This window comes from Martes martes (assembly GCF_963455335.1).
Source record: "Martes martes genome assembly, chromosome: 4".
In the NCBI taxonomy this organism is placed as follows: Eukaryota; Metazoa; Chordata; class Mammalia; order Carnivora; family Mustelidae; genus Martes; species Martes martes.
Genome location: NC_137891.1, coordinates 78,376,529 through 78,397,313, shown reverse-complemented (window position 1 = coordinate 78,397,313; position 20,785 = coordinate 78,376,529). Strand labels below are relative to the sequence as shown.

General features: G+C 38.7%; 1 protein-coding gene across 1 annotated transcript; it reads right to left on the bottom strand.

The window, feature by feature from the left end:
• Positions 1-3,247: 3,247 nt before the first annotated feature.
• Positions 3,248-20,525, bottom strand: ALKAL1 (ALK and LTK ligand 1; the record flags this gene model as incomplete). Its single annotated transcript, XM_080800895.1, has 4 exons — positions 3,248-3,312; positions 4,384-4,464; positions 6,209-6,262; positions 20,336-20,525. 4 exons carry the CDS (start codon positions 20,523-20,525, stop codon positions 3,248-3,250), a joined length of 390 nt encoding a protein of 129 aa, XP_080657021.1.
• Positions 20,526-20,785: the final 260 nt, after the last annotated feature.

The window sequence follows — 20,785 nt, the reverse complement described above, 5'->3', positions numbered from 1 at the left end:
CTGAGATCATGACCTGAGCCGAAGGCAGAGGCTTTAACCCACTGAGCCACCCAGGCGTCCCGACATGAAACCATTTTAATGTATCAGAATATGTTGTTAAATTCTAAATAGCAAGCACCTGTATGGCTTAGCCAGTAGAGCACCAGACTCTTGACTGCAGGGTCATGAGTTCTACCCCTACACTGGATATAGAGATTACTTAAAAAAAATTCTAAATAGAGCATCCAGGTAACCCCTATATTCTCCTAACTCCAGGACACATTTCTTTCCTTTTTTTTTTTTTTTTTTTATTTAAGACAGCACTACTGGGATGCCTAGGTGGTTCAGTGGGTTAAGCCTCTGCCTTCAGTCAGGTCATGATCTCAGGGTCCTAGGATCAAGACGCACATCGGGCTCTCTGCTCAGCGGGGAGCCTCCTTCCACTCTCCCTCTGCCTGTCTCTCTGCCTACTTGTGATCTCTCTGTCAAATAAATAAATTTAAAATAAAAATCCTTAAGACAACACTACCATATGCTCAAACTTCAAAAAGATAGGAATTTTCTCAGGAGACTGGCTAGCTGTCTAGAAAATACATATTTATACATATATACATATATAGTAATCACATCTCAATACTGTAACCTCTGCTACAAATATATTCAATTCAAAGAAAAACACAGATTTTTCAGATTTCAGTTTTAATAAAATTCATATTTCAAATTAGTGCAATTAAAGATAAATTCTGAATAAATATATTTAAATATTATTTAAAAAGAGTCACAAAAGTGGACTTCAAATATGATTATTCAACAAACATATTACTCAAATCATATACCAAAGTCATTTCTCACCAACACTCTCAGACATAATTTACATAATTAAATATTTAATCCATACCTATATGGAACATAAACCATGTAAGAAAATAATATATATCTAGCAAAAATAAAAGAATAGCACACTTTTAATATTCTATATACATTGTGTGATTTAAACTTTATTTTTTAAAAATTTCAAATTACTCTATACATGAAAATAAACCAAGAGAGTCTGAACTATATGAAAGAACACAAATAATCAGTTGTTTCTGAGAAGTCTCTTATTTTACTCATCTTAACATGCCATAAAATTAGATGCTTCATCTCTTTGTACAGTTAGTATGATTCCAGGCACTTTTTTCTTCAAATCAGATTTACATTCTTAAGAAATGCCTGCCAGGGGGAAAAAGAAAAATATTATTTATATTCTGATTCTTAATGTACTTAAAAATATGTATAGTTTTAATATAGTTATATTTTATTTTATTTTGCTGAAGGAAACTGTGGGCTCAATTTATAATTTAATTCTGAGAATATAGGCTAATGAGTGTGGAGGGATAGAAGGGTCAATCAGTACTTTTAGATACTTTAAATTATGACTCCCCCATTAAAGTTTTATGATATCTAAATAAACCAAAAAATGAACTTGGCATCACCTAAGTAACTTATAAATATTCTTAAAATTTGTTAATCTGTAATACTGTATTTCTAATACCTTGTTAAATAAATAATTAGAAACAGATACTATTATAGAAATATATCTTTCTCTGCAATTTCTAAGGGGCATATTTATCAGCTCTGTCTTCTAGGAATCTAGTTCTAGGAGAATGAAACTTTATATGCAGTATTTGGAATTATAGTACAGCACTCATTTTTTGAGAATTTTCATGGTTATTATGTTGTTTTTTGATTTTATGCAAATTCACTCGTTCACATAAAATATATTAAAACAAAGAAAGATAAATGTGTCTTGATTTAGATCACCTCAATAGCTTAATGAATTTTCTTTATTTATTCATGTTTTACATTATTCAAAAGGTTTGAGATAGATTGAGAGTTATTATTCAAATATCTTGCCTCTGAAAGTTAAAATGATCTTCTCTTAATCTAAAAAAGAAAGAAAGAAAGAAAGAAAGAAAGGAAGGAAGGAAGAAAGAAAGAAAGAAAGAAAGAAAAATTGGGGGAAGCCTGGGTGGTGCAGTTGGTTAAGCATCCAACTTTTGGTTTCAGATCAGGTCATGATCTAAGGGTTGTAAGATCCAGCCCCAAGTCAGGCTCCACACTCAATGCAGAATCTGTTTCAGACTCTCTCTCCCTCTCCTTCTTCCCCTTCCTGCTGCACTCTCTCTCTAAAATAAATAAATCTTTTTAAAAAGGGAGAGAGAGAGAGAACTTCTAAAATTCTGAAACTGTAAATATGCAGAATTAAGAGTACCAGTTATCATTATTTATTTATAATTGCTTTTTAAATAAGAATAGAAATAGCAACAAGTCAAGATTGTCTTAGTAATTGGCACAATGAACCTGTGAGATGAGTTAAGTAAATCCCCATGCGGTTACTTGGGGTAGATCAAGTTTCATGGGCCAAATCGAGAGATTCATAGATACTTCTATACTACACATTCCATGACTTCCATTTCTACTCTCACAAACTGTGAAAACCTGTTTTTTTTAGAGGGACTTGTCCGTGGTGCTGAAACATTGACCCAAAAGTGTGGTGGCTTTGTTCTGCCCGGGGAAAGAACTACTGAGTAGAAAAATCTCTAGGGGGGGGGAGAATATCTTTCAGTCTCTTGTATAGAGTCTACTTTTGTAAATAAATGTTAAGTTTTTTTAGGTTATCCAAATACTTTATTGTCCTAGGGCTCCTAGGGTAATTTAGTCAGAATCAAAATTCTGACTTACTATTTCACTCTGGCAAAGTATAAGCTAGAGCAGATGATGATTACATATTCATCATATTTTTGATCCCTTGCTTTTTCCTTTACTCTTCCAATACTTTATTTCTTTTCTTTATGTACCCTACATAAGCCAAAATTTTAGAACCCAGTGCTACTTTTATTATATTTTTCGACCAGCTAAGAAAAGGTAGAGCTTTATATAGTTTTGTACATCTAATATCTATCTGCATTAGGCTTCTGCACAGTAATAATATAACCCCAAAAGATGAAATATTTTTAAAAATCACTCAAGACTGGTAAGGCTGCCAAAAAGTTGTTTATTTTACTTAATTTAATCACTGTTGAGGGCATTTTTAATTAATTCAGTAAAACAATCTGAGCATTTAGACAAAGCTTTAATACTAAGTGAAAAATCCACAGATTAATTTCATTAGGTGTTGCTAAAATCAGCTGCCTGGCTTTCTAGATTGTTCAAAATTTCTTCAGAAAGCTAGCTGATTAAACAGAGTGAGAAAAACAAATAAATACATACTCATAGGGAAAGTCTTCTAGGTCTGTGAGCACAAGGGACTCACTGCTAATCTTGTTAGCAATCTAGCACATCTCTTGTAATCTACAAAAAACATTTAAGGGAAAATTATGTATATAGTTATTATAAATGTGGGAAAACCATATTATTATTGTCACTAATTGAGAATGAGAGCTAAGATTTAATAAGCACCCAACACAACAAATGCTTAACCTGGGTTTTCTCATTAATTCTCATAACACAATTAGGTAGATGTTACTCTTCCCTCACTTTAAAGACAGAGATGAAAAACCAGCATCCAAATGTCAAGAATCTCATAACTACTGAGTAGTTTGAGTTCAAAGAGTAAGCTTTCTCCACTATGCTGTGCTACCACTTAGTTTGCTTTGATTCCAGTGTGATTAATTTCCCTTAGTCATTGAACACAAGCAGTTTTTGAAAAAATTATAACAATTCTGATTCAACATCCTGAGTAAAATTAAACATGCTTCAAGATGACCAATCTAGTTAAAAAGAAACAAAATGCTTAAAATCCGTTTACCTTAAAAGGGAAGTTTAGGTTTAGAAAGGAATTTAAAAACAGCCAACTGAGTTACCACACATGATCCCAATTTGGGCAGTTTCAATAATATTTAAATATTACATTTGAAATTACTAACTTTGGTGACTTAAGTGTCCAAAAGAATTCATTAGACCCACATTTAAAACACTATGCTATAATTATTCAGAACAATCAGTCACTCATTGTATAAATGATATGAAACTATTTACTTTAAAATAACTGAAGAGGAAATTTTGACTTATTCTTCACGGTCATCTTATTTTCTTTTTCATTTATATGAAAAGCACTTCATGCCAAGGAATTTGAAAAATGAAAAAAGGCTTAAATCCTGACAAACATTTCAGTCCTTAAGGAAATCTGGCTATTTTCAGATTTGGATATAGTCCCAATTACAATTCAGTTCCATTCTTTGCACTCTCAACAGCACACACAAGCCTTCATTTAAGTACTGTCAATGTTATAAATAACATCTCATACGTTGTTTAGTCTATCCCCAGACGCAGACAGTTGAAGTTTAAAATTACATGCATTTATTGTTGGATAAAGATTTTTTTTTAAATGGAAAAAAAAAAAAACCTATCCGAACTACTTACAAGCTGGTGTTGAACAATCCCTAGTGTTGTGATAGAGTCGATGGAAATGTTTGCTACATTCAGCTGAAAATGTGACTGGCCCTATTAGGAAAAGAACGTTTATGATAAACATCGGCGTGTTTTCCAAACAAATTTGCTAGCACTTTATGCCTGGAAATAATACAACTGTAACTTAACATCCTTCCATGCCCTTAAAAGAACTTGTCTGAGAACACTTCTCCTTACCCTAGCTCTGTGGGAGGTAGTAAGTTGTAATCTGTGAAAAATCATTTGAATTCATTACCAATTCTCACCATTTCACATATTAGAAACTTCAGTTTCTGAAGAACTCTTTAGAATAATTAAGAGGGGAAAAGCTCTAGATAGAAAAAACAAATTGTACAAACCAAATCAAGTAGATGTGAAGAATAAAAAATAAATACCCTTGTTCACACTTTCTGTTCTTCAGTTTTTTTATATAATAGGAATTAATGTTTATATACAGAGACACTAATTCCATTTTCTAATTAATTTGTGTCTTGTTAGTGTCAAGGACTGTAGTAAAGTGATCAGGGCCTTGAGACTTCCCTTATTTATTGCCACAAACCCAGAGAATCCCCACCAAAACTCATCCTTACATCTGGAATCTGATGTTTAGAAGTGGTAGAAGGGCCCACTGTGCTGTGAACAGAGTGACCAGAAACACTAAACCCTGGAAAATTCCTTACACTTGCTAGGGTGGGTCTTGGTTTAAGCTCACAACCATCATTCTGAGATTGATTAAATATGGCCACTGTTTTTTTTTTAAGTGGGAAAACCATAATTTTTCCAGCTTATAGGCCTGAGATGTAAAACAGTGAAAGGCAGCTGGGATGGTTAGGAACAGTCTGGCAATAGCAATGGTGAAGGTGGTCGTGCATGATTCACAATAATTTAGTGAATTACTAGAACTTGAGGCATAAGATGATTTCCAATGATTCACAAAGTTGATAAAAAGAACAAGAGTGTCATAAAAGAGTATTTCATCTGTGCTTAGGACATGGCATATGTGGGCGCCTGGGTGGTACAGTCAGTTAAGTGTCTGACTCTTGGTTTCAGCTCAAGTAGAAATCTCAGGGTCATGAGATAGAGCCCCCTGTCAGGCTCAGACCTCAGTGCAGAATGTGCTAGTCTACTTAAGACTTTCTTTCCCTCTTCCTCCCCACCCCAGGCTTGTGTTCTCATTCTCTCTCTCTCTAATAAATAAATAAACCTTAAAGAAAAAAAAGACATGACATATGAAAGTCTGTCTTTCCCCCATTCAAAAAAAAACTTCCGTTGCTCCCACTGGCTGAGAAGCATGACCTAAATTCCTTAGGATATATATCGTTTAGAATTCTTCACAGTATGACTCCAACCTACATTTTGAGCCATACTTTTGTCCAGTGGCCACACACATCCTTACCTAAACTTACCCCACAGTGTATCCACACCATCTACCTGTCCTGTCCCCAAACTACCATGTTCTCAAAGAATTTCTTCTCACCAGAACGTTTCTCTCATCCAGGAAAATGTTATTCATCCCTTAGAGCCCAACTTAAATGTGCACCCTACAAGCTTTTCCTGGTAGTTTTTGGCAAAATTATTCACTTTCTGTGCATCCCTAAAAAATATATATATACATTTCTATTATTTACCAAGATCTGGTTGATATTACTATTAATGCAATTTAATAGCATTTGTCCACTTTCCTAACTGGACTGTTGAGCTTCTTACAGACATTTATCTTCATATCCCTAATGCCTAACACAGTAATTTACATATAAGCTTTTTATTTAATTGTATCACTGATAGATTTTGTGCTTACCTGTGAAATGTTTTATGAATTTGTCTTTTAAATTCAAATCTCTTGGGAATATTTCTGAAAAGAAAAAAAATTACAATTTCTTGGATGCATTTCCACCATTAAAAATATCCTTAAATAGTCTATAATGACAATCACCTAACACATGAACTCATGGCAGTTCATGCAGCTGATTCCAAATCTGTATCTCTGGCTCTGACCATTCCCTGGAGCTCCAGACCTCTCCCAGAGCTACCTGCTTGCTCTACCACTCTATCTGGGAAACTTACAGACCTCTCAAAAGTGCATAGCCAGAACTGAACATCTGATATCCCCAAGACCCCAGACCTATTCCCTGCCCCCCACCCTGCCATGTTCCCTGGTCTCATACACGGCATCACTCCCTACTCTTTGCTCAACCCAGATATCAAGACAGTATGCCTGACTTTCCTTTTTCCTTCTCTATTATATACACACCATTACTTAATTTTATATATTCCAATGCCAGAAATTACCCAAGACCCATACATTCTGTTTCTTCTCATTAACACAAGACTTGTCCCAAGCCATCATACTTTTGTGACTATCCTTGTGCTGCAGCTTCCTGATGGGTCTTCTCATTCCTCTAACCCACTCTCCCCACAGCAGCCAGAAAAAATGAGGTGAAATGTTCTCCAGCTCATGATACACTCCCACTTAAAGGGGATTTGCATTTTTTAAGATTTAATTTATTTTTGAGAGAGAAATTGAGAGACAGTGTGAGCACAAGTAGGAGGGTTAGGGTGACAGGGAGGGGTAGAGAGAGAAGCAGACTCCCAGGTAAGCAGGGACCCTGATTTGGGGTGTGATTCCAGGATCCTGGGATCAAGTGCTGAACCAAAGGCAGACGCTTAACTGACTGCACCACCCAGGCACCTGGGGTTTTGCATTTTAAGTAAGTGAAAATAAAATATCAAACTACACCTCACACTTCACTTTGTACTCACTATAAGATAAAAACACAATTTATAAAAACAGTTTGGAATATACACAACTCTTTTAGAGGAAAAGAAAACAGAAACAAATAAAATTTTGAACCTAATGTTCATTGGCAGTTACAGATTTAAACTCGCAATGTCCTTTTTATAGATTGACTCTTGTGTCTGTCAAACATCATATGAGTTTTAATAGGGGCATAATAAGTGAGTCTGAAGGACCACACTGATTTGTGTACCTCGTTGAGATAGGTAGTGTAAAATGAAGACATGGGAATTCTAACAGCCCTTTACACCCTAGAGTTAATGAGGAGTGTAAGAGCGCTTCCTTGCATAGGGAGCTCCCTGCTCCTAGCAGCCCAGTTCTGAGTCCAGAGCAGCACTGTTAGGGCGATAGGTGTGCAGCTGGATTGGAGCTCTCCCACTGACAACAAACATCTGTACTTATGAACCATCCAAACTAATCCAGAAAAACAAAGAAATAGGAAGATATAAGTATTTCTTTATATAAATATTTTGGTGCTCTCATTAATTCTATTCCAGCCTGAACACAGGTCTTTCCCCAATACCTCTCTGAAACCAAGCATGGCAAATTGGCTCCTGGGAAGTCAGTACTCCACAGTTTATCTGGCAAGGTAGCTCCTCTGGCCCTTTCTGAAAGCTGAGTTAGTTGAGTACAGTTGGAGTTCTATGGCTAAAGCATGTTCGAAATCTATCAATAATTCTAGTTCCAAAAACATTTTCAACTATGATTTTTTAAATGTTTTTAAATTTAAATTCAATTAATTAACACACAACATTAATTGGTTTCATAGGTAGAGTTCAGTGATTCATCAGTCTTATATAATACCCAGTGCTCATTACATCATATGCCCTCCTTAATGTCCATCACCCAGCTCTCCATCTCTCTACCCTCCTCCCCTCCAGCAACCCTCAGTTGATTTCCTATGATTAAGAATCTCTTATGGTTTGTCTCCTTCTCTGGTTGTGTCTTGTTTTACTTTTTCCTTTCTTCCTCTATGATCCTCTGTTTTGTTTCTTAAATTCTATATATCAGTGAGATCATATGATAATTGTGTTTCTCTGATGAGGCCTGGCACAATGATAACACTCAGGAGGACACCCCTCTTCTACACTGCCATAGCACACTTTCCAACTTCTATAAAGGCAATTGTCAGATTGGCATGATAGTGAGCAATGCATGAGTCTGTCTCTACCACAATATTATGGCTTCTTGAGGAAAGGTACAATGTCTTGTTCATCTGTTGTCATCTGCAGGGTGTACAACACTGCTTTGAGGATGGGTCATCTGGCAAATGTTTAAGGAATTAAAAGCTGAGAGGGTGATCCTTCAAGTAGGTTGTTACCTTTCAAATGAAAACAATCAATGTCTTGCTTGAGCTCAGTATGGGTCACCAAGAAAACCACACTTTAAATACACTTGAATTTTCATTTCAAAGTACAAACCAATTTAGGAACATAAAGCAGACTGACTTAAATGAAACAGAAAAGTGATATTTAAGTTCACACTTAAAGTGATAAGCAAGAGATATATAGGTAAGAGATGGAAACATCACCTTAGGCCAAAAAAAGAAGAAAAGAAAAGAGAAGAGAAGAGAAGAAAAGAGAAGGGAAGGGAAGGGAAGAGAAGAGAAGAGAAGAAAAGAGAAGGGAAGGGAAGGGAAGAGAAGGGAAGAGAAGAGAAGGGAAGAAAGAAAAAGAAGGAAGGAAGGAAGGAAGGAAGGAAGGAAAGAAGGAAGGAAGGGAGGGAAGAAAGAAGGAAGGGAGGGAGGGAGGGAGAAAGGGAGAAATAAAGAAATCTCTGAGGAGGAAAAGATCACACTGTGTTTCAGGTATTTGAGAACTGTCTAGGATGGCTAAAAGAGGAAGAAGGTGAGGGAGAGAAAAGTCAGCTAAAGCAACAGACAAAGGCTCCAGGGTGGCTCAATTAGTTAAGGATCTGCCTTGGGCTCTGGTCATGATTCCAGGGTCCTGGGATCAAGTCCTGCATTGGGCTCCCCGCTCAGCAGGGAATCTACTCCTCCCTCTCCCTCTGTCACTCCTCCCTGGCTCATGCCTGTGCTCTCACTCTCTCTCTCTCTCTCTCTCTCTCTCATGCATACATACATACGTAAGCAGCAGACAGAGATGCCCTTATAGTCCTTTATAAACTTTGTCCTTAATTCTACGAGTGATGAGAAGTCAAAGATTAGGCAAGGGGATGACATAGTCAAGATTCACTCTTAAAAGATCATTAATGCCCAGTATGGAGAAACAAGGTACAGACAGATAAGTCAAAGGTTTAAAGATAGGCTATTGTATTTCCAATGAACAGCACTAGTGTTAGGCATCAAATTCTGCCCCATGCCTATTTTCACATATAAAATTTTATTGAAACACAGCCATACTAATTTGGTCACATGTGGTCTATGCCTGGTTTCGTGCTATAATGCAAAATTGAGTGGTTTTTGCAGAGATCAGAGAGTCCACAAAACCAAAATATTTACTATCTGGTCATTTCTAGAAAAAGTTTGCCAATGCCTGCTTGGTAGCACACTCTGATTTGTATTAAAACTGTAATGGTGACTGCAGAAAGGTAAGAAGTAGGATTCTGGGGGTGGGAGAAAAGAGGTATTTTTCAATATATATTTATTATTAATTTTAACTTTGAACATAAATCTCTATTACTTTTTCAATTAAAAAAACTAGTTAATTTTGGGGTGTCTGGGTGGCTCAGTGGGTTAGGCCTCTGCCTTCAGCTCAGGTCATAATCCCAGGGTCCTGGGATCAAGACCTGCATCAGGTGCTCTGCTTAGCGGGGAGCCTGCTGCCAGCCTCTCTGCCTACTTGTGATCTCTCTCTCTGTCAAGTAAATAAATAAAGTCTTAAAAAAAAAAAAAAAACTAGTTGATTGAAACTGAATTTGTATTTAGTGTTAGGATGAACCTGTGATAGTTTTGGATCAACAAAATACTACTTGAGAAATTGAATAGAAGACAATCACCCCCACACAAGATTAGTTGATTGATATCTTATGGAAAATGGTCTTAAAAAGCAATCTCCATTATAGAAATATAAGTCACATATGTAATTTCAAAGTTTTTAGTAGCCACACCTTAAAAAGTTAAAAAGAATAGGTAAAATGTATTTAATAATTTATTTTGCTTAACCCAATATTCTAAATGTTATCATTTCAACATATATTCCCTACTTTAAAAATATTAAGACATTTTACATTTTTTATACTGTTTGCAAAATTTGAAGTGTATTTAACAATTACGGCACATCTCAACTTGGACAAGCCACACTGCTAATGCTTGATAGCCACATGCATTGAATAGGCTACCATGTTGTACAGCACAAGTCTCAAATGCATGCTTCATTCTTCTGGTATCTAACTACAAGGTATAAAAGATTATATACGTGGATGGATTAAAAACAAAAAGATCTCCTCATAATGCGTGACAAGTATCCCCCAAATTACTATCTCACTCATCTAATTTGTGAAAATTTCTACTTTTTTTTAACCAAAACAGCTGCCAACTGCCACGATCATCAATTTTAAGTTTACAATAATATTTTTATGAAGAACTTTGAAGATTTTATTAATCTTTGATAAATCTTTGATAAATCTTTTATGAAGATTTGCATATACATGTGTGTATATAAATGCTGACAGACTTATCTCTCATTCCTACTTCTCTTGTTCAAAATGAGCAGAGATCGTGCTCTTATCTGCAGCATATATATACATTTTTAAAGATTTTATTTATTTATTTGACAGACAGAGATCACAAGTAGGCAGAGAGGCAGGCAGAGAGAGAGGGGGAAGCAGGCTCCCTGCCAAGCAGAGAGTCCCGATGCGACACAGGACTCAATCCCAGGACCCTGGGATCATGACCTGAGCCCAAGGCAGAGGCTTTAACCCACTGAGCCACCCAGGCGCTCCTGCAGCATATATATTAAAACTGGGACAGTACAGAGAAGATTAGCAAGGATGACAAGCAATTTCATGAAGTGTTTCATATTTTTATTCAGTCAGAGAGTGACAAATACTGTATGATTTCACTCATATGTGAAATTTAAGAAGCAAATTCATGAAATGTTTCATATTTTTATTCAGTCAGAGTGTGACAAGTACTGTATGACTTTACTCATATGTGAAATTTAAGAAAAAACAAATGAGCAGAGAGGAAAAAAGAGAGAGAGGTAATGAGATGGAGAGTGGGTGCTGTGATGAGCATGAGGTGGTGTATGGAAATGTTGAATCACTATATTGCATATCTGAAACTATTATTATACTGTATATTAACTAACTGGAATTTTTTTTAGAAATATATTCTTTATTTAGCACATTGAGAAATACAAAAGGAGTATATATATATTTTACTTTTTTGACAGTCTGACCACCTTTTTAAAATTTTTTTGCATCCTTTTTAAAATTTATATTCAACTAATTAACATACAATGTATTATTAGTTTCAAAGGTAGAGTTCAGTGATTCATCAGTCTTATATAATACCCAGTGATCATTACATCACATGCCCTCCTTAATGCCCATCACCCAGTTACCCCATCCCCCCACCCTACCCCCTCCAGTAACCCTCAGTTTATTTCCTATGATTAAGAGTCTCTCATGGTTTGTCTCCCTCTCTGATTTCGTCTTGTTTTATTTTTTCCTCCCTTCTATGGTCCACTGTTTTGCTTCTTAAATTCCACATATGAATGAGATCATATGATAATTATCTTTCTCTGATTGACTTATTTCACTTAATATAATACCCTCTAGTTCTCTAATGAGATACCATGTCACACAGGTCAGAATGGTTAAAACTAACAAGTCAGGAAAACAGATGTTGGCAAGGATGCAGAGAAAGAGGAACCTTTCTATACTGCTGGTGGGAATGCAAGCTTGTGTAGCCACTGTGGAAAACAGTATGAAGGTTCCTCAAAAAGCTAAAAATAGAGCTACCCTATGAACTAACTGGAATTTTTAAAATGTTTAAATGACCAGAGATCATGTGGAATAATAAAAAAGTCAGAAGACAGAACAACTAGAAAACAAAATAATAGAAAACGTTTAGTGTTCAGTTTTACCTGCATATAACTTAATATCTTACCATAAAGATAATTGCTCCAACTTGATTGATTCTTTACAAAGCCGCGTTAATTGATCCTTTGCACCTTATTAGGTACTGAGGGGCATTCCTTCATTTTGTTTTAAGCTAGCATTTTTCAGATACCTAAATTGAAACGTTTGCTATATAGTTCCCTGAATTATCACTTTCTTTATTTAGAGATGACACAACTATTTCTCTTTGTAAATATATAAAAGCAGTTCCATTTTCAAAAATAAAAACTAACCTTATTATATCAATGTTCGGAAAATTGCTCATAGGAAATATCGGTATTTGAAAAACATTGAAATTTATTAAATATTTGAAGGGAAAAGCTGATGACAAACATATTCAAGCAAGCAATATCTTTAAAAAATACTTTTAGGTGTTTTAAATATACAGTCAGGTGCCTGGATGGCTCAGTCAGTTAAGTGTCTGCCTTCAGCTCATGTCATGAACACAGGGTCCCAGGACTGAGTCCCTGCTCAGCTGGGAGTCTGCTTCTTCCTCTCCCTCCCCCTGCTCATTCTCTCTCTCAATACTCGCTCTCTCTCAAATAAATAAAATCTTTTTAAAAAAATACACTGTCATAAAGTATGTACTTTCTTCTGTTCTTATAAAATTAGATGTTCTTATAAAATCACATAAAAAGTATGTATTTGTAAATATGTTTTTACATCATGCCTCTTATTAGAGTTTGAGATTTTTAAATAAAGAGATTAACTCTCTTTGTATGTAACCTTTGGGGGGGCCTAATGTTATTTCAGCTGCAAATTATATCATCATCTGAGCTTTCAGCAAGTTTTCATCTCTTTGCTGGTGGAGGGCCTTGCCTCAATGTTAATGGCTGCTCATGGATCAGGTGGTGTTTGCTGAAGGTTGAGGTGACTGAGTGTGACAATTTCTTAAAATAAGACAACAGTGAAATTTGCCGCTTCAACTGATTCTTCCTTTCACGGATGTGTTCTCTGTAGCATGTGATGCCGTTTGATAGTGTTTTAACCACAGTAAAACTTATTTCAAAATTGGATTCAATCTTCTCAAACCCTCCTGCTGCTTTATCAACTCAGCTAATGTAGTATTCTAAATCCTTCATTGTCATTTCAGCAATACTCACAACATCTTCATCAGGAGTAGATTCTATCTCAAGGAACCACTTTCTTTGCTCCTCCATAGGAAGTAACTCCTCATCTGTAAGAGTTTTATCATGACATTGCAGCAATTCAGTCACATCTTCTGACCCACTTCTAATTCTGGTTCTCTTGTTATTTCCACCACATCTGCAGTTACTTCCTCCACTGAAGTCTTGAACTCCTCAATGTCATGCATGAGGGTTGGAACCAACTTCTTTCAAATGCCTATTCTTGTTGATTTTTTGACCTATTCCCATGAATTATGAATGTTCTTAATGACATTGGGAAGGTCAATCCTTTCCAAAAGTTTCAAATTTACTTTGCCCAGATCCATCAGAGGAATCACTATCTGGCAGCTGGAGCTGAGTGGAATGTATTTATTAAATAATAAGACTTGAAAGCCAAAATTATTCCTTGATCCATGGGCTGCATGCACGCTAACATGAATCTCATTGTATATCTCCATCAGATTTCAGGTACACTACCAACAAGCAGTAACATTTTGGAAAGGAATCTTTTTTCTGAGCAGTGAGTAGATCTCAACAACGGGCTTAAAATATTCAGGAAACTGTGTTGTGAACAGATGTGCTGTCATCCGAGTTTTGTTGGTCCATTTCTAGAGCACAGCATAATTCACAAGGGCCCCAGGATTTTCGCAGTGGTAGAGGAGCACCGGCTTCAATTTAAAGTCACCATCTGCGTTAGCCCCTAACAAGACAGTCGACCTGTCCTTTGAAGCTTTGACTTTTCTCTAGCTATGGAAGTCTCAGATGGCATCTTCTTCCATCTTCTTCAGAAGGCTGTTTCATCTACACTAAAAATCTGTTGTTTAGTGTAGGCACCTTCATTATTGATCTGAACCAGATCTTCTGGAGAACTTGCTTAGCTTCTATATCACTACTTGCCGCTTCACCTCACACTTTGATATTATGCGGACAGCTTCTTTCCTTAAATCTCATGAACCCACCTCTGCTAGCTTCAGACTTTTCTTTTGCAGCTTCTTTACCTCTCTCATTCTCCACAGAATTGAAGAGAGTTAGAGCCCTGCTCTGGATTAGACATTGGCCTGGGGCTGTTTTGCGTGGTGTGGTTTTCTATCCATATCATTAAAACTTTCTCCATATGAAAAATAAGGCTGTTTTGCTTTCTTACCGTTCGTGTGTTCACTGGAGTGGTGCTTGTAATTTCCTTCAAGAACTCTTCCTTTGCATTATTTATTTATTTGACAGAGAGAGAGTGCACAAGCAGGCAGAGCTACAGGGAGAGGAAGAAACAGGCTGAGCAGAGCCTGACATGGGGCTTGATCCCAGGACCCTGGGATCCTGACCTGAGCTGAAGGCAGATTCTTAAGGAAAGGGCCCCTTTCCTTTGCATTCCCATCTTGGCTAACTGCTGCAAGAGGCCTAGCTTTTGGCTTATCTCAGCTTCTGATGTATCCTCCTCACTAAGCTTAATCATTTCTGACTTTCAATTTAAAGTGACAGAGCTATGACTCTTCCTTTCACTGTGGGGTTATTAATTGGCCTAATTCCAATATTGTTGTGTCTCAAGGAAGAGGGATACCTGAGGAGAGGTACTAGCAGTCTGATAAGTGGCCCCTTCCCACTGTTCTGCCCTCAAGTCACCTTTCCTTGTTCTGTGTCACTTTACTATGTCCTGGGCTTTCACCCTGTGACCCCCAGGTGCTGAGGTAAAGCTGGGCTGAATGCTATGGCCAATACAATGTTACCAGGATTGGACTCCTTCAAAACCAGTACTGTGAGATGCAAACAAATGCTAGATTTTAAAAAAGAGACAAAGAAGGAGGAAGGGGAGAAAAGAAAGGGAAGAAGAGAGAAAGTAAGAGAGAGAGAAAGAAGGGGTGGGGTGAGAAAGTTTGGCTAATACTGGTTTACATAAAGCTCCACATACCACAGGTCTTCATAGTTCTTTATTTTTTAAAGATTTTGTTTATTCATTTGAGAAAGAGTGAGAGAGAGCATGAGAGGGGAGAAGGTCAGAGGGAGAAGCAGACTTCCCGTGGAGCTGGGAACCCAATGTGGGACTCAATCCTGGGACTCCAGAATCACGACCTGAGCCGAAGGCAGTCGCTTAACAAACTGAGTCACCCAGGCGCAACCCCCCACTTTCTTTTTTTTTTTTTTTTAAGATTCATAGTTCTTGTATAGTGCTTCTCTAACAAGGGATCTAATGGCAATGTTCCCGAGGCTGGCAGACCAAGGAAGACTTTTTTTCACAGATCATCATTCAGACTCATGGGAAAATATAGCTATGGTGCTGTGGGTACATGTGGGGATGAAGGATGTGCAGAGAGCTATGGAAAGAGAAGTGTGGCCAGGGTTGTGGAGACCAGTCAGGAATTGTTTCTGTCTTAAAGAAACTTTCCAGAAGATTCTGATATACCACTTTTCTCCTCCCCACCGTCCTCAATTAAAAATCTCTGGCGAATCCAAAAACTCAATTACACAAGAATCTTCCAAGAGCTTTTTGATACAGAGGCACGAGCTATACTCAGAGATTTAGGATATCCAAGGTGAACACAATAATTACATTCAAAACTTGCCTCCCAGTTGCTTCCGAGGTGTATGGCCTCATTCGAAGAACCACTGCCCTAGAAGATATTAAGGGCAGCAGATGTTGTGTTGTCTGAACTTGGTCATAAATGCGAAGAAATGAGCTCATGACTCAGAAATGGCACAGATTAAATCATAAGATCTAATCAGCCTTTGAGGGCAAATAAAAAATCAATTCTTTTACTTTTAAAGTTAATTTAAAATTTTTTCCTTTTCAAAATTTCAGTTCCAAAGCAAAAATTTTCTCGTAAAAGTCAATTGCGTCTAATGACTTTAATAGCCTACAGGGCATTAAAAACTGAGTAATCCTCAGTTCCAACTGCAAGAGGCTTATATCCAGATAGTATAATACTATACTATACAAATATAATCTATGTATATATTTAATACATATTATATGCATAAACTAATACAAGTCACAATATGAGGAATATTGTAGAAGAAGAAAAATTCTGTCTTGTGTTTAAAGGGGAAAAAAATCATTACTGAATGAGATAATCTAACCAATGAGGCTGACAATAATTCCAGGTAAATCCTATTTTAATAATATTTTAATTTTATTAATATGTATAAAACTATACACTTTCAAACATGATATAATGTTTTCACTACTATTTCCTGGTAGCTTATGTTGACAGAGAATTAGAGTTGTAACAAATGGCTCAACTCCAAGACATGTTACTTCCCACTTCAGTGATGTTCTTTTTTTTTTTTTTTAAGATTTTATTTATTTATATGAAAGAGAGAAAGCACAAGCAAGAGGAGCAGCTCAGGGAGACTCTGCAGGACTCGATCCCAGGACCCTGGGATCATGACCTGAGCCAGAGGCAGCCAGTTAACCGAGTGAACCACCCAGGAGCTTCCAGTGATGTTTTCTTCAATAGCACACACAGGAGGGGAACACAGACTCTGAACCAATAACCTAGCATGGCAGCAAAGATCCTAGAAATCTATTCTTGAATGCTTTAGAGCTTATTTCTAGCAATAAAAGTGAAGTCCAAAGCAAGGGGAAACATTATAGAGGAATTTTAAAAATCCTAGTTTTCCTTGCCAATTTTATGACTGAAAGGCAGACTCCTAGGACTGTGCCATTCCAAGGAAAGAGGAGCCGTCGTATGTGATCCTATCATCTTCCGCTCAGAATTTCCCCACTTAGCAGCTAGGTGAATGATGTCCTGCAACAGTTGCTACTCAGAAATACTCTGAAAGGCAGAAGTTCATTTATGTGAGCTCACTCTGGCTCCTCATAATGAGTGTTCTAGTGATAGCACTTCCCAGGTGCTTAGCAAAATATCACACATCACCTTTCCTTCTTGACTTTTTCCCGTATTATTGTTTTTCAGTGAAACAAACACCTTCCAGTAACTCTGCAAATAAAATATTTTAAATATTTTACCCATCTGCAAAAAAAAACAGAAACAAAAACAAAAACCCACTGTACTTCCTTCTTGGTGATATGCAAAATAAGGAACATTATTTTTATTATTCTTGGGGAAGAAATTTTACTCAGCTGATAGGTCTGGCTAAGTGAGCAGCTATAATAGTAACAGACTTGAAATAGAAGGGATTTAGGTTGTAACACAGAAGATTCCAGTTATGCACACCCAAGTTCCATCAGAACTGTGGGGATGGTTGCAAAGTAAATTTAGGGTTTCCATATTTTTGAACACGGAACAAAGATACCAGAAAGTAACAGAGCCAAGGAGGATAGACAAAATTCGGAGAGATGAAAGAAACACATTCCTGGAGGCTCCAAAGTAGCAGAGGCAAAGAACTGGCTGGTATCTGTAAGGACCAGTCTGAATCTGTGTCTGAATCTGTGTGGCTGGTACAGGGTACCCTCTGTGGTGCCCGGTGAGAACCACAGAAGGCAGAGGGGCAAGTCACAAGGGGACTGGAACGTCCTGCATCCAAGAGAAGTTAGAGCTTTCTTCGAAAACCAGGAAACACCACTGTAAATCTGTGACTGGGGAGAAAAGATCTGTTAAATGAAATTGGTCTGAAATAATGTGTTAACATTAATGTGTCTGTAGTTTGGGACTTTCCCCCACTCTTTTTCATTCCAAAGTAACATTTCCTTCTCTGAGATGTTAAAATCAAAACCAAATGGAGACCAGCCTTGAAAATTCTCTGAGCAGGGCACTTGGGTGGCTCAGTCGGTCAAGTATCTACCTTCAGCTAAGGTCATGATCCCAGAGTCCTGGGATCGAGTCCCGCATTGGCTCCCTGCTCCTTGGGAAGCCTGCTTCTCCCTCTCCCACTCTCCTTGCTTGTGTTCCCTCTCTTGCTGTGTCTCTCTCTGTCAAATAAATAAATAAAATCTTAAAAAAAAAGAAAGAAAGAAAGAAAGAAATATTCTCTGAGCAGACCAAGCCAGTTTTGTCATACAAGCAAAGCTTAATTTAGCTAATTTTGTAAGGCTAACTTGACCTGGGTCATCTCTTGCTTATGCCTCTAAAACTCATAAGCAAAACTTAAACTGTTTGCCAACATCAATATCAGGTAACTACCAACCAATTCCCAAGCACTTAATTGTAATACTATAACCAATCACTGTGAGGAATAAATGGTCACTGCTTTCTCACTATATAGGCTGCTTTATAACAACATATCCTTCCTTCCATGTTTTGGTTTGTGAGCACCTGGAGTGCAAACTCTTTTTGGTGCATGCCCAATAAACTTTTACTAATTACTATTTTGGCCATTCTTTGGTTTTACTTTAGTTATTTCTGAACTCTTAACATAGATAAATAATTAGGCTCATGATAATTTCAAGTCCACATACATGAAGGATGTGACACCACTGCTGTAGTCACCCCCAGAGCCTCCCTTCCCTTCCCGAGAGCTCTGGGCTTGCTAGTCACCCTGGAAATCTCTGCCCTGGCCCAACACCAGAAGCTCAACAACCCACCTCAGCTTCTGAGGCCTGGCCGACACCTCCCTCTGCTTCCTCTCCGGTTTTACCTCTGCACAGCCTTCCGCCCTCCACACCCAGAATGTGACAGAGCTGACTGCCTGCTTCAGTAGGTGGTCTCAGCCTGGCATGTAATAGGCACTCAGTGAAAGTTTGTGGAGGAAATAACTATGTATTTACATCACAACCACTATGGAAGAAAAATGATACTAAGTAATCCCTCTTTGCTTTATTAAAAGTGAAATGTGAGAAAGGCACCTGGGTGGCTCAGTGGGTTAAAGCCTCTGCCTTTGGCTCAGGTCGTGATCCCGGAGTCCTGGGATCGAGCCCCGCATCGGGCTCTCTGCTCAGCAGGGAGCCTGCTTCCCCCCCCTCTCTCTGCCTGCCTCTCTGCCTGCTTGTGATCTCTGTCTGTCAAATAAATAAATAAAAATCTTAAAAAAAAAAAAAAAAAGGTAAAGATGCAGAAGGGGAAGGGGTGTGACTGATGTAGAGACTTCTGGAGGAGGGAAAAAATGGTGGGGAAAAAAAAAAGTGAAATGTGAGGCAAAAGAGTTATGAGGTGACAGCAAGGCAGCCCCAACTGGGCTGGTCCCCGGGCAAGCAGATGGCCCCAAAGAGGGTTACTTCTTCTCCAAGCCTAGCCAGTGGCTCTACCTGGCTCTGTATGGCACAGGCTCTAAACAGAGACAGGTGTTCGAAGCTTCTCTATTCCTTGCTCACTACCTTTCTTCCTGCTCTGGTGCCCTGCACTCTTGTCTGCCCCCTCTGACCTCACCATGCCCTAGGACTTTCGCATTTCCCAACCATACTGGACTTCTCTACCTTGGGGTATCTCAGGATCCCTATATTGGCTATTTTTTTTTCTCCCTCATTTTTTCCTCCTCCCCTCCTTCAGCATCTAAGTAGCCAGGGACCTGAGTGCCCAGAGCTAATTTAGGAGCCCAGCCTAGGGAAGGTCTGAGTGAACAACAGCCACCTCAGCCTGCTCAAAATTGGCGGTTCTTCAACCATTCCCTGAGGTCAACTTGAAGGGGAAAGCAAAGGGGCATTCCTGAGTCTGTTCAGGCTGTGTCTGTATGCTCAGGCAACGCTCACTGAATGCTCAAAATCCAGGAAGACCCAGAATGAGACACTGTCAGATACAGAACCCGTGCACTCTGCCTGGGCCAGCTGGGGCTGAGCCCCATGGGTTTCAGAGGCTCCACCAGCCTACTGAAACGGGCTTCTTCACCAGGGAAGGGACACAGCACGCCAGTTCCTTTGAGAGATGGGGTTTTTGCTACTTAAATCTCAACAGTGCTAAATCTAATAAACTCATTACCTCTTTTCCTGAAAACCGGTTATCTGCAGAGATGGTCTGTTCTCTGCTCTGCTTAATTCCGCCTTCTTAAAACCCTGCATCAGAGCAAAGGACCGGCTGGTAAGGGGACTGCTTACCCGTGTTCCGTGAGGCGTTGGGTGCCGGGCCGGCTCTGGCCGCGGGGAGGAAAAGCCACGACTTGGGTTCTTGGTCCGCGGCATATGCTCCCCTGCCACTCCGGGGCCTCCCGTGGGCCCCGGGGAGGGGCAAAACCAGAACGAGCAGGAGGAGAGTGGACAGTGGGGCACCGGGCTTAGCTGGCCGCATGTCTGGGCGCTGAGGACCCGAAAGGAAGCTCCCAGGGGCGGATCTCGAGGCAGGTGCGTGTGCCCGGACTGGGAAGTCCGCGACCCGGCGGTAGGACGGTGTCCCGGCGGCGTCCGGCTGGAACAGTGCTGGTACTTAGCGGGCGCTGGCTGATACCTGCGCGCCTCGGTGTCTCTGGGCGGGGACGCGGGGCGGAGCGGCGGCTGGGGACTTCAGGGGTGTCTCAGGGCCCAAAGCGAGTGCGAGCACAAGGGACTTCC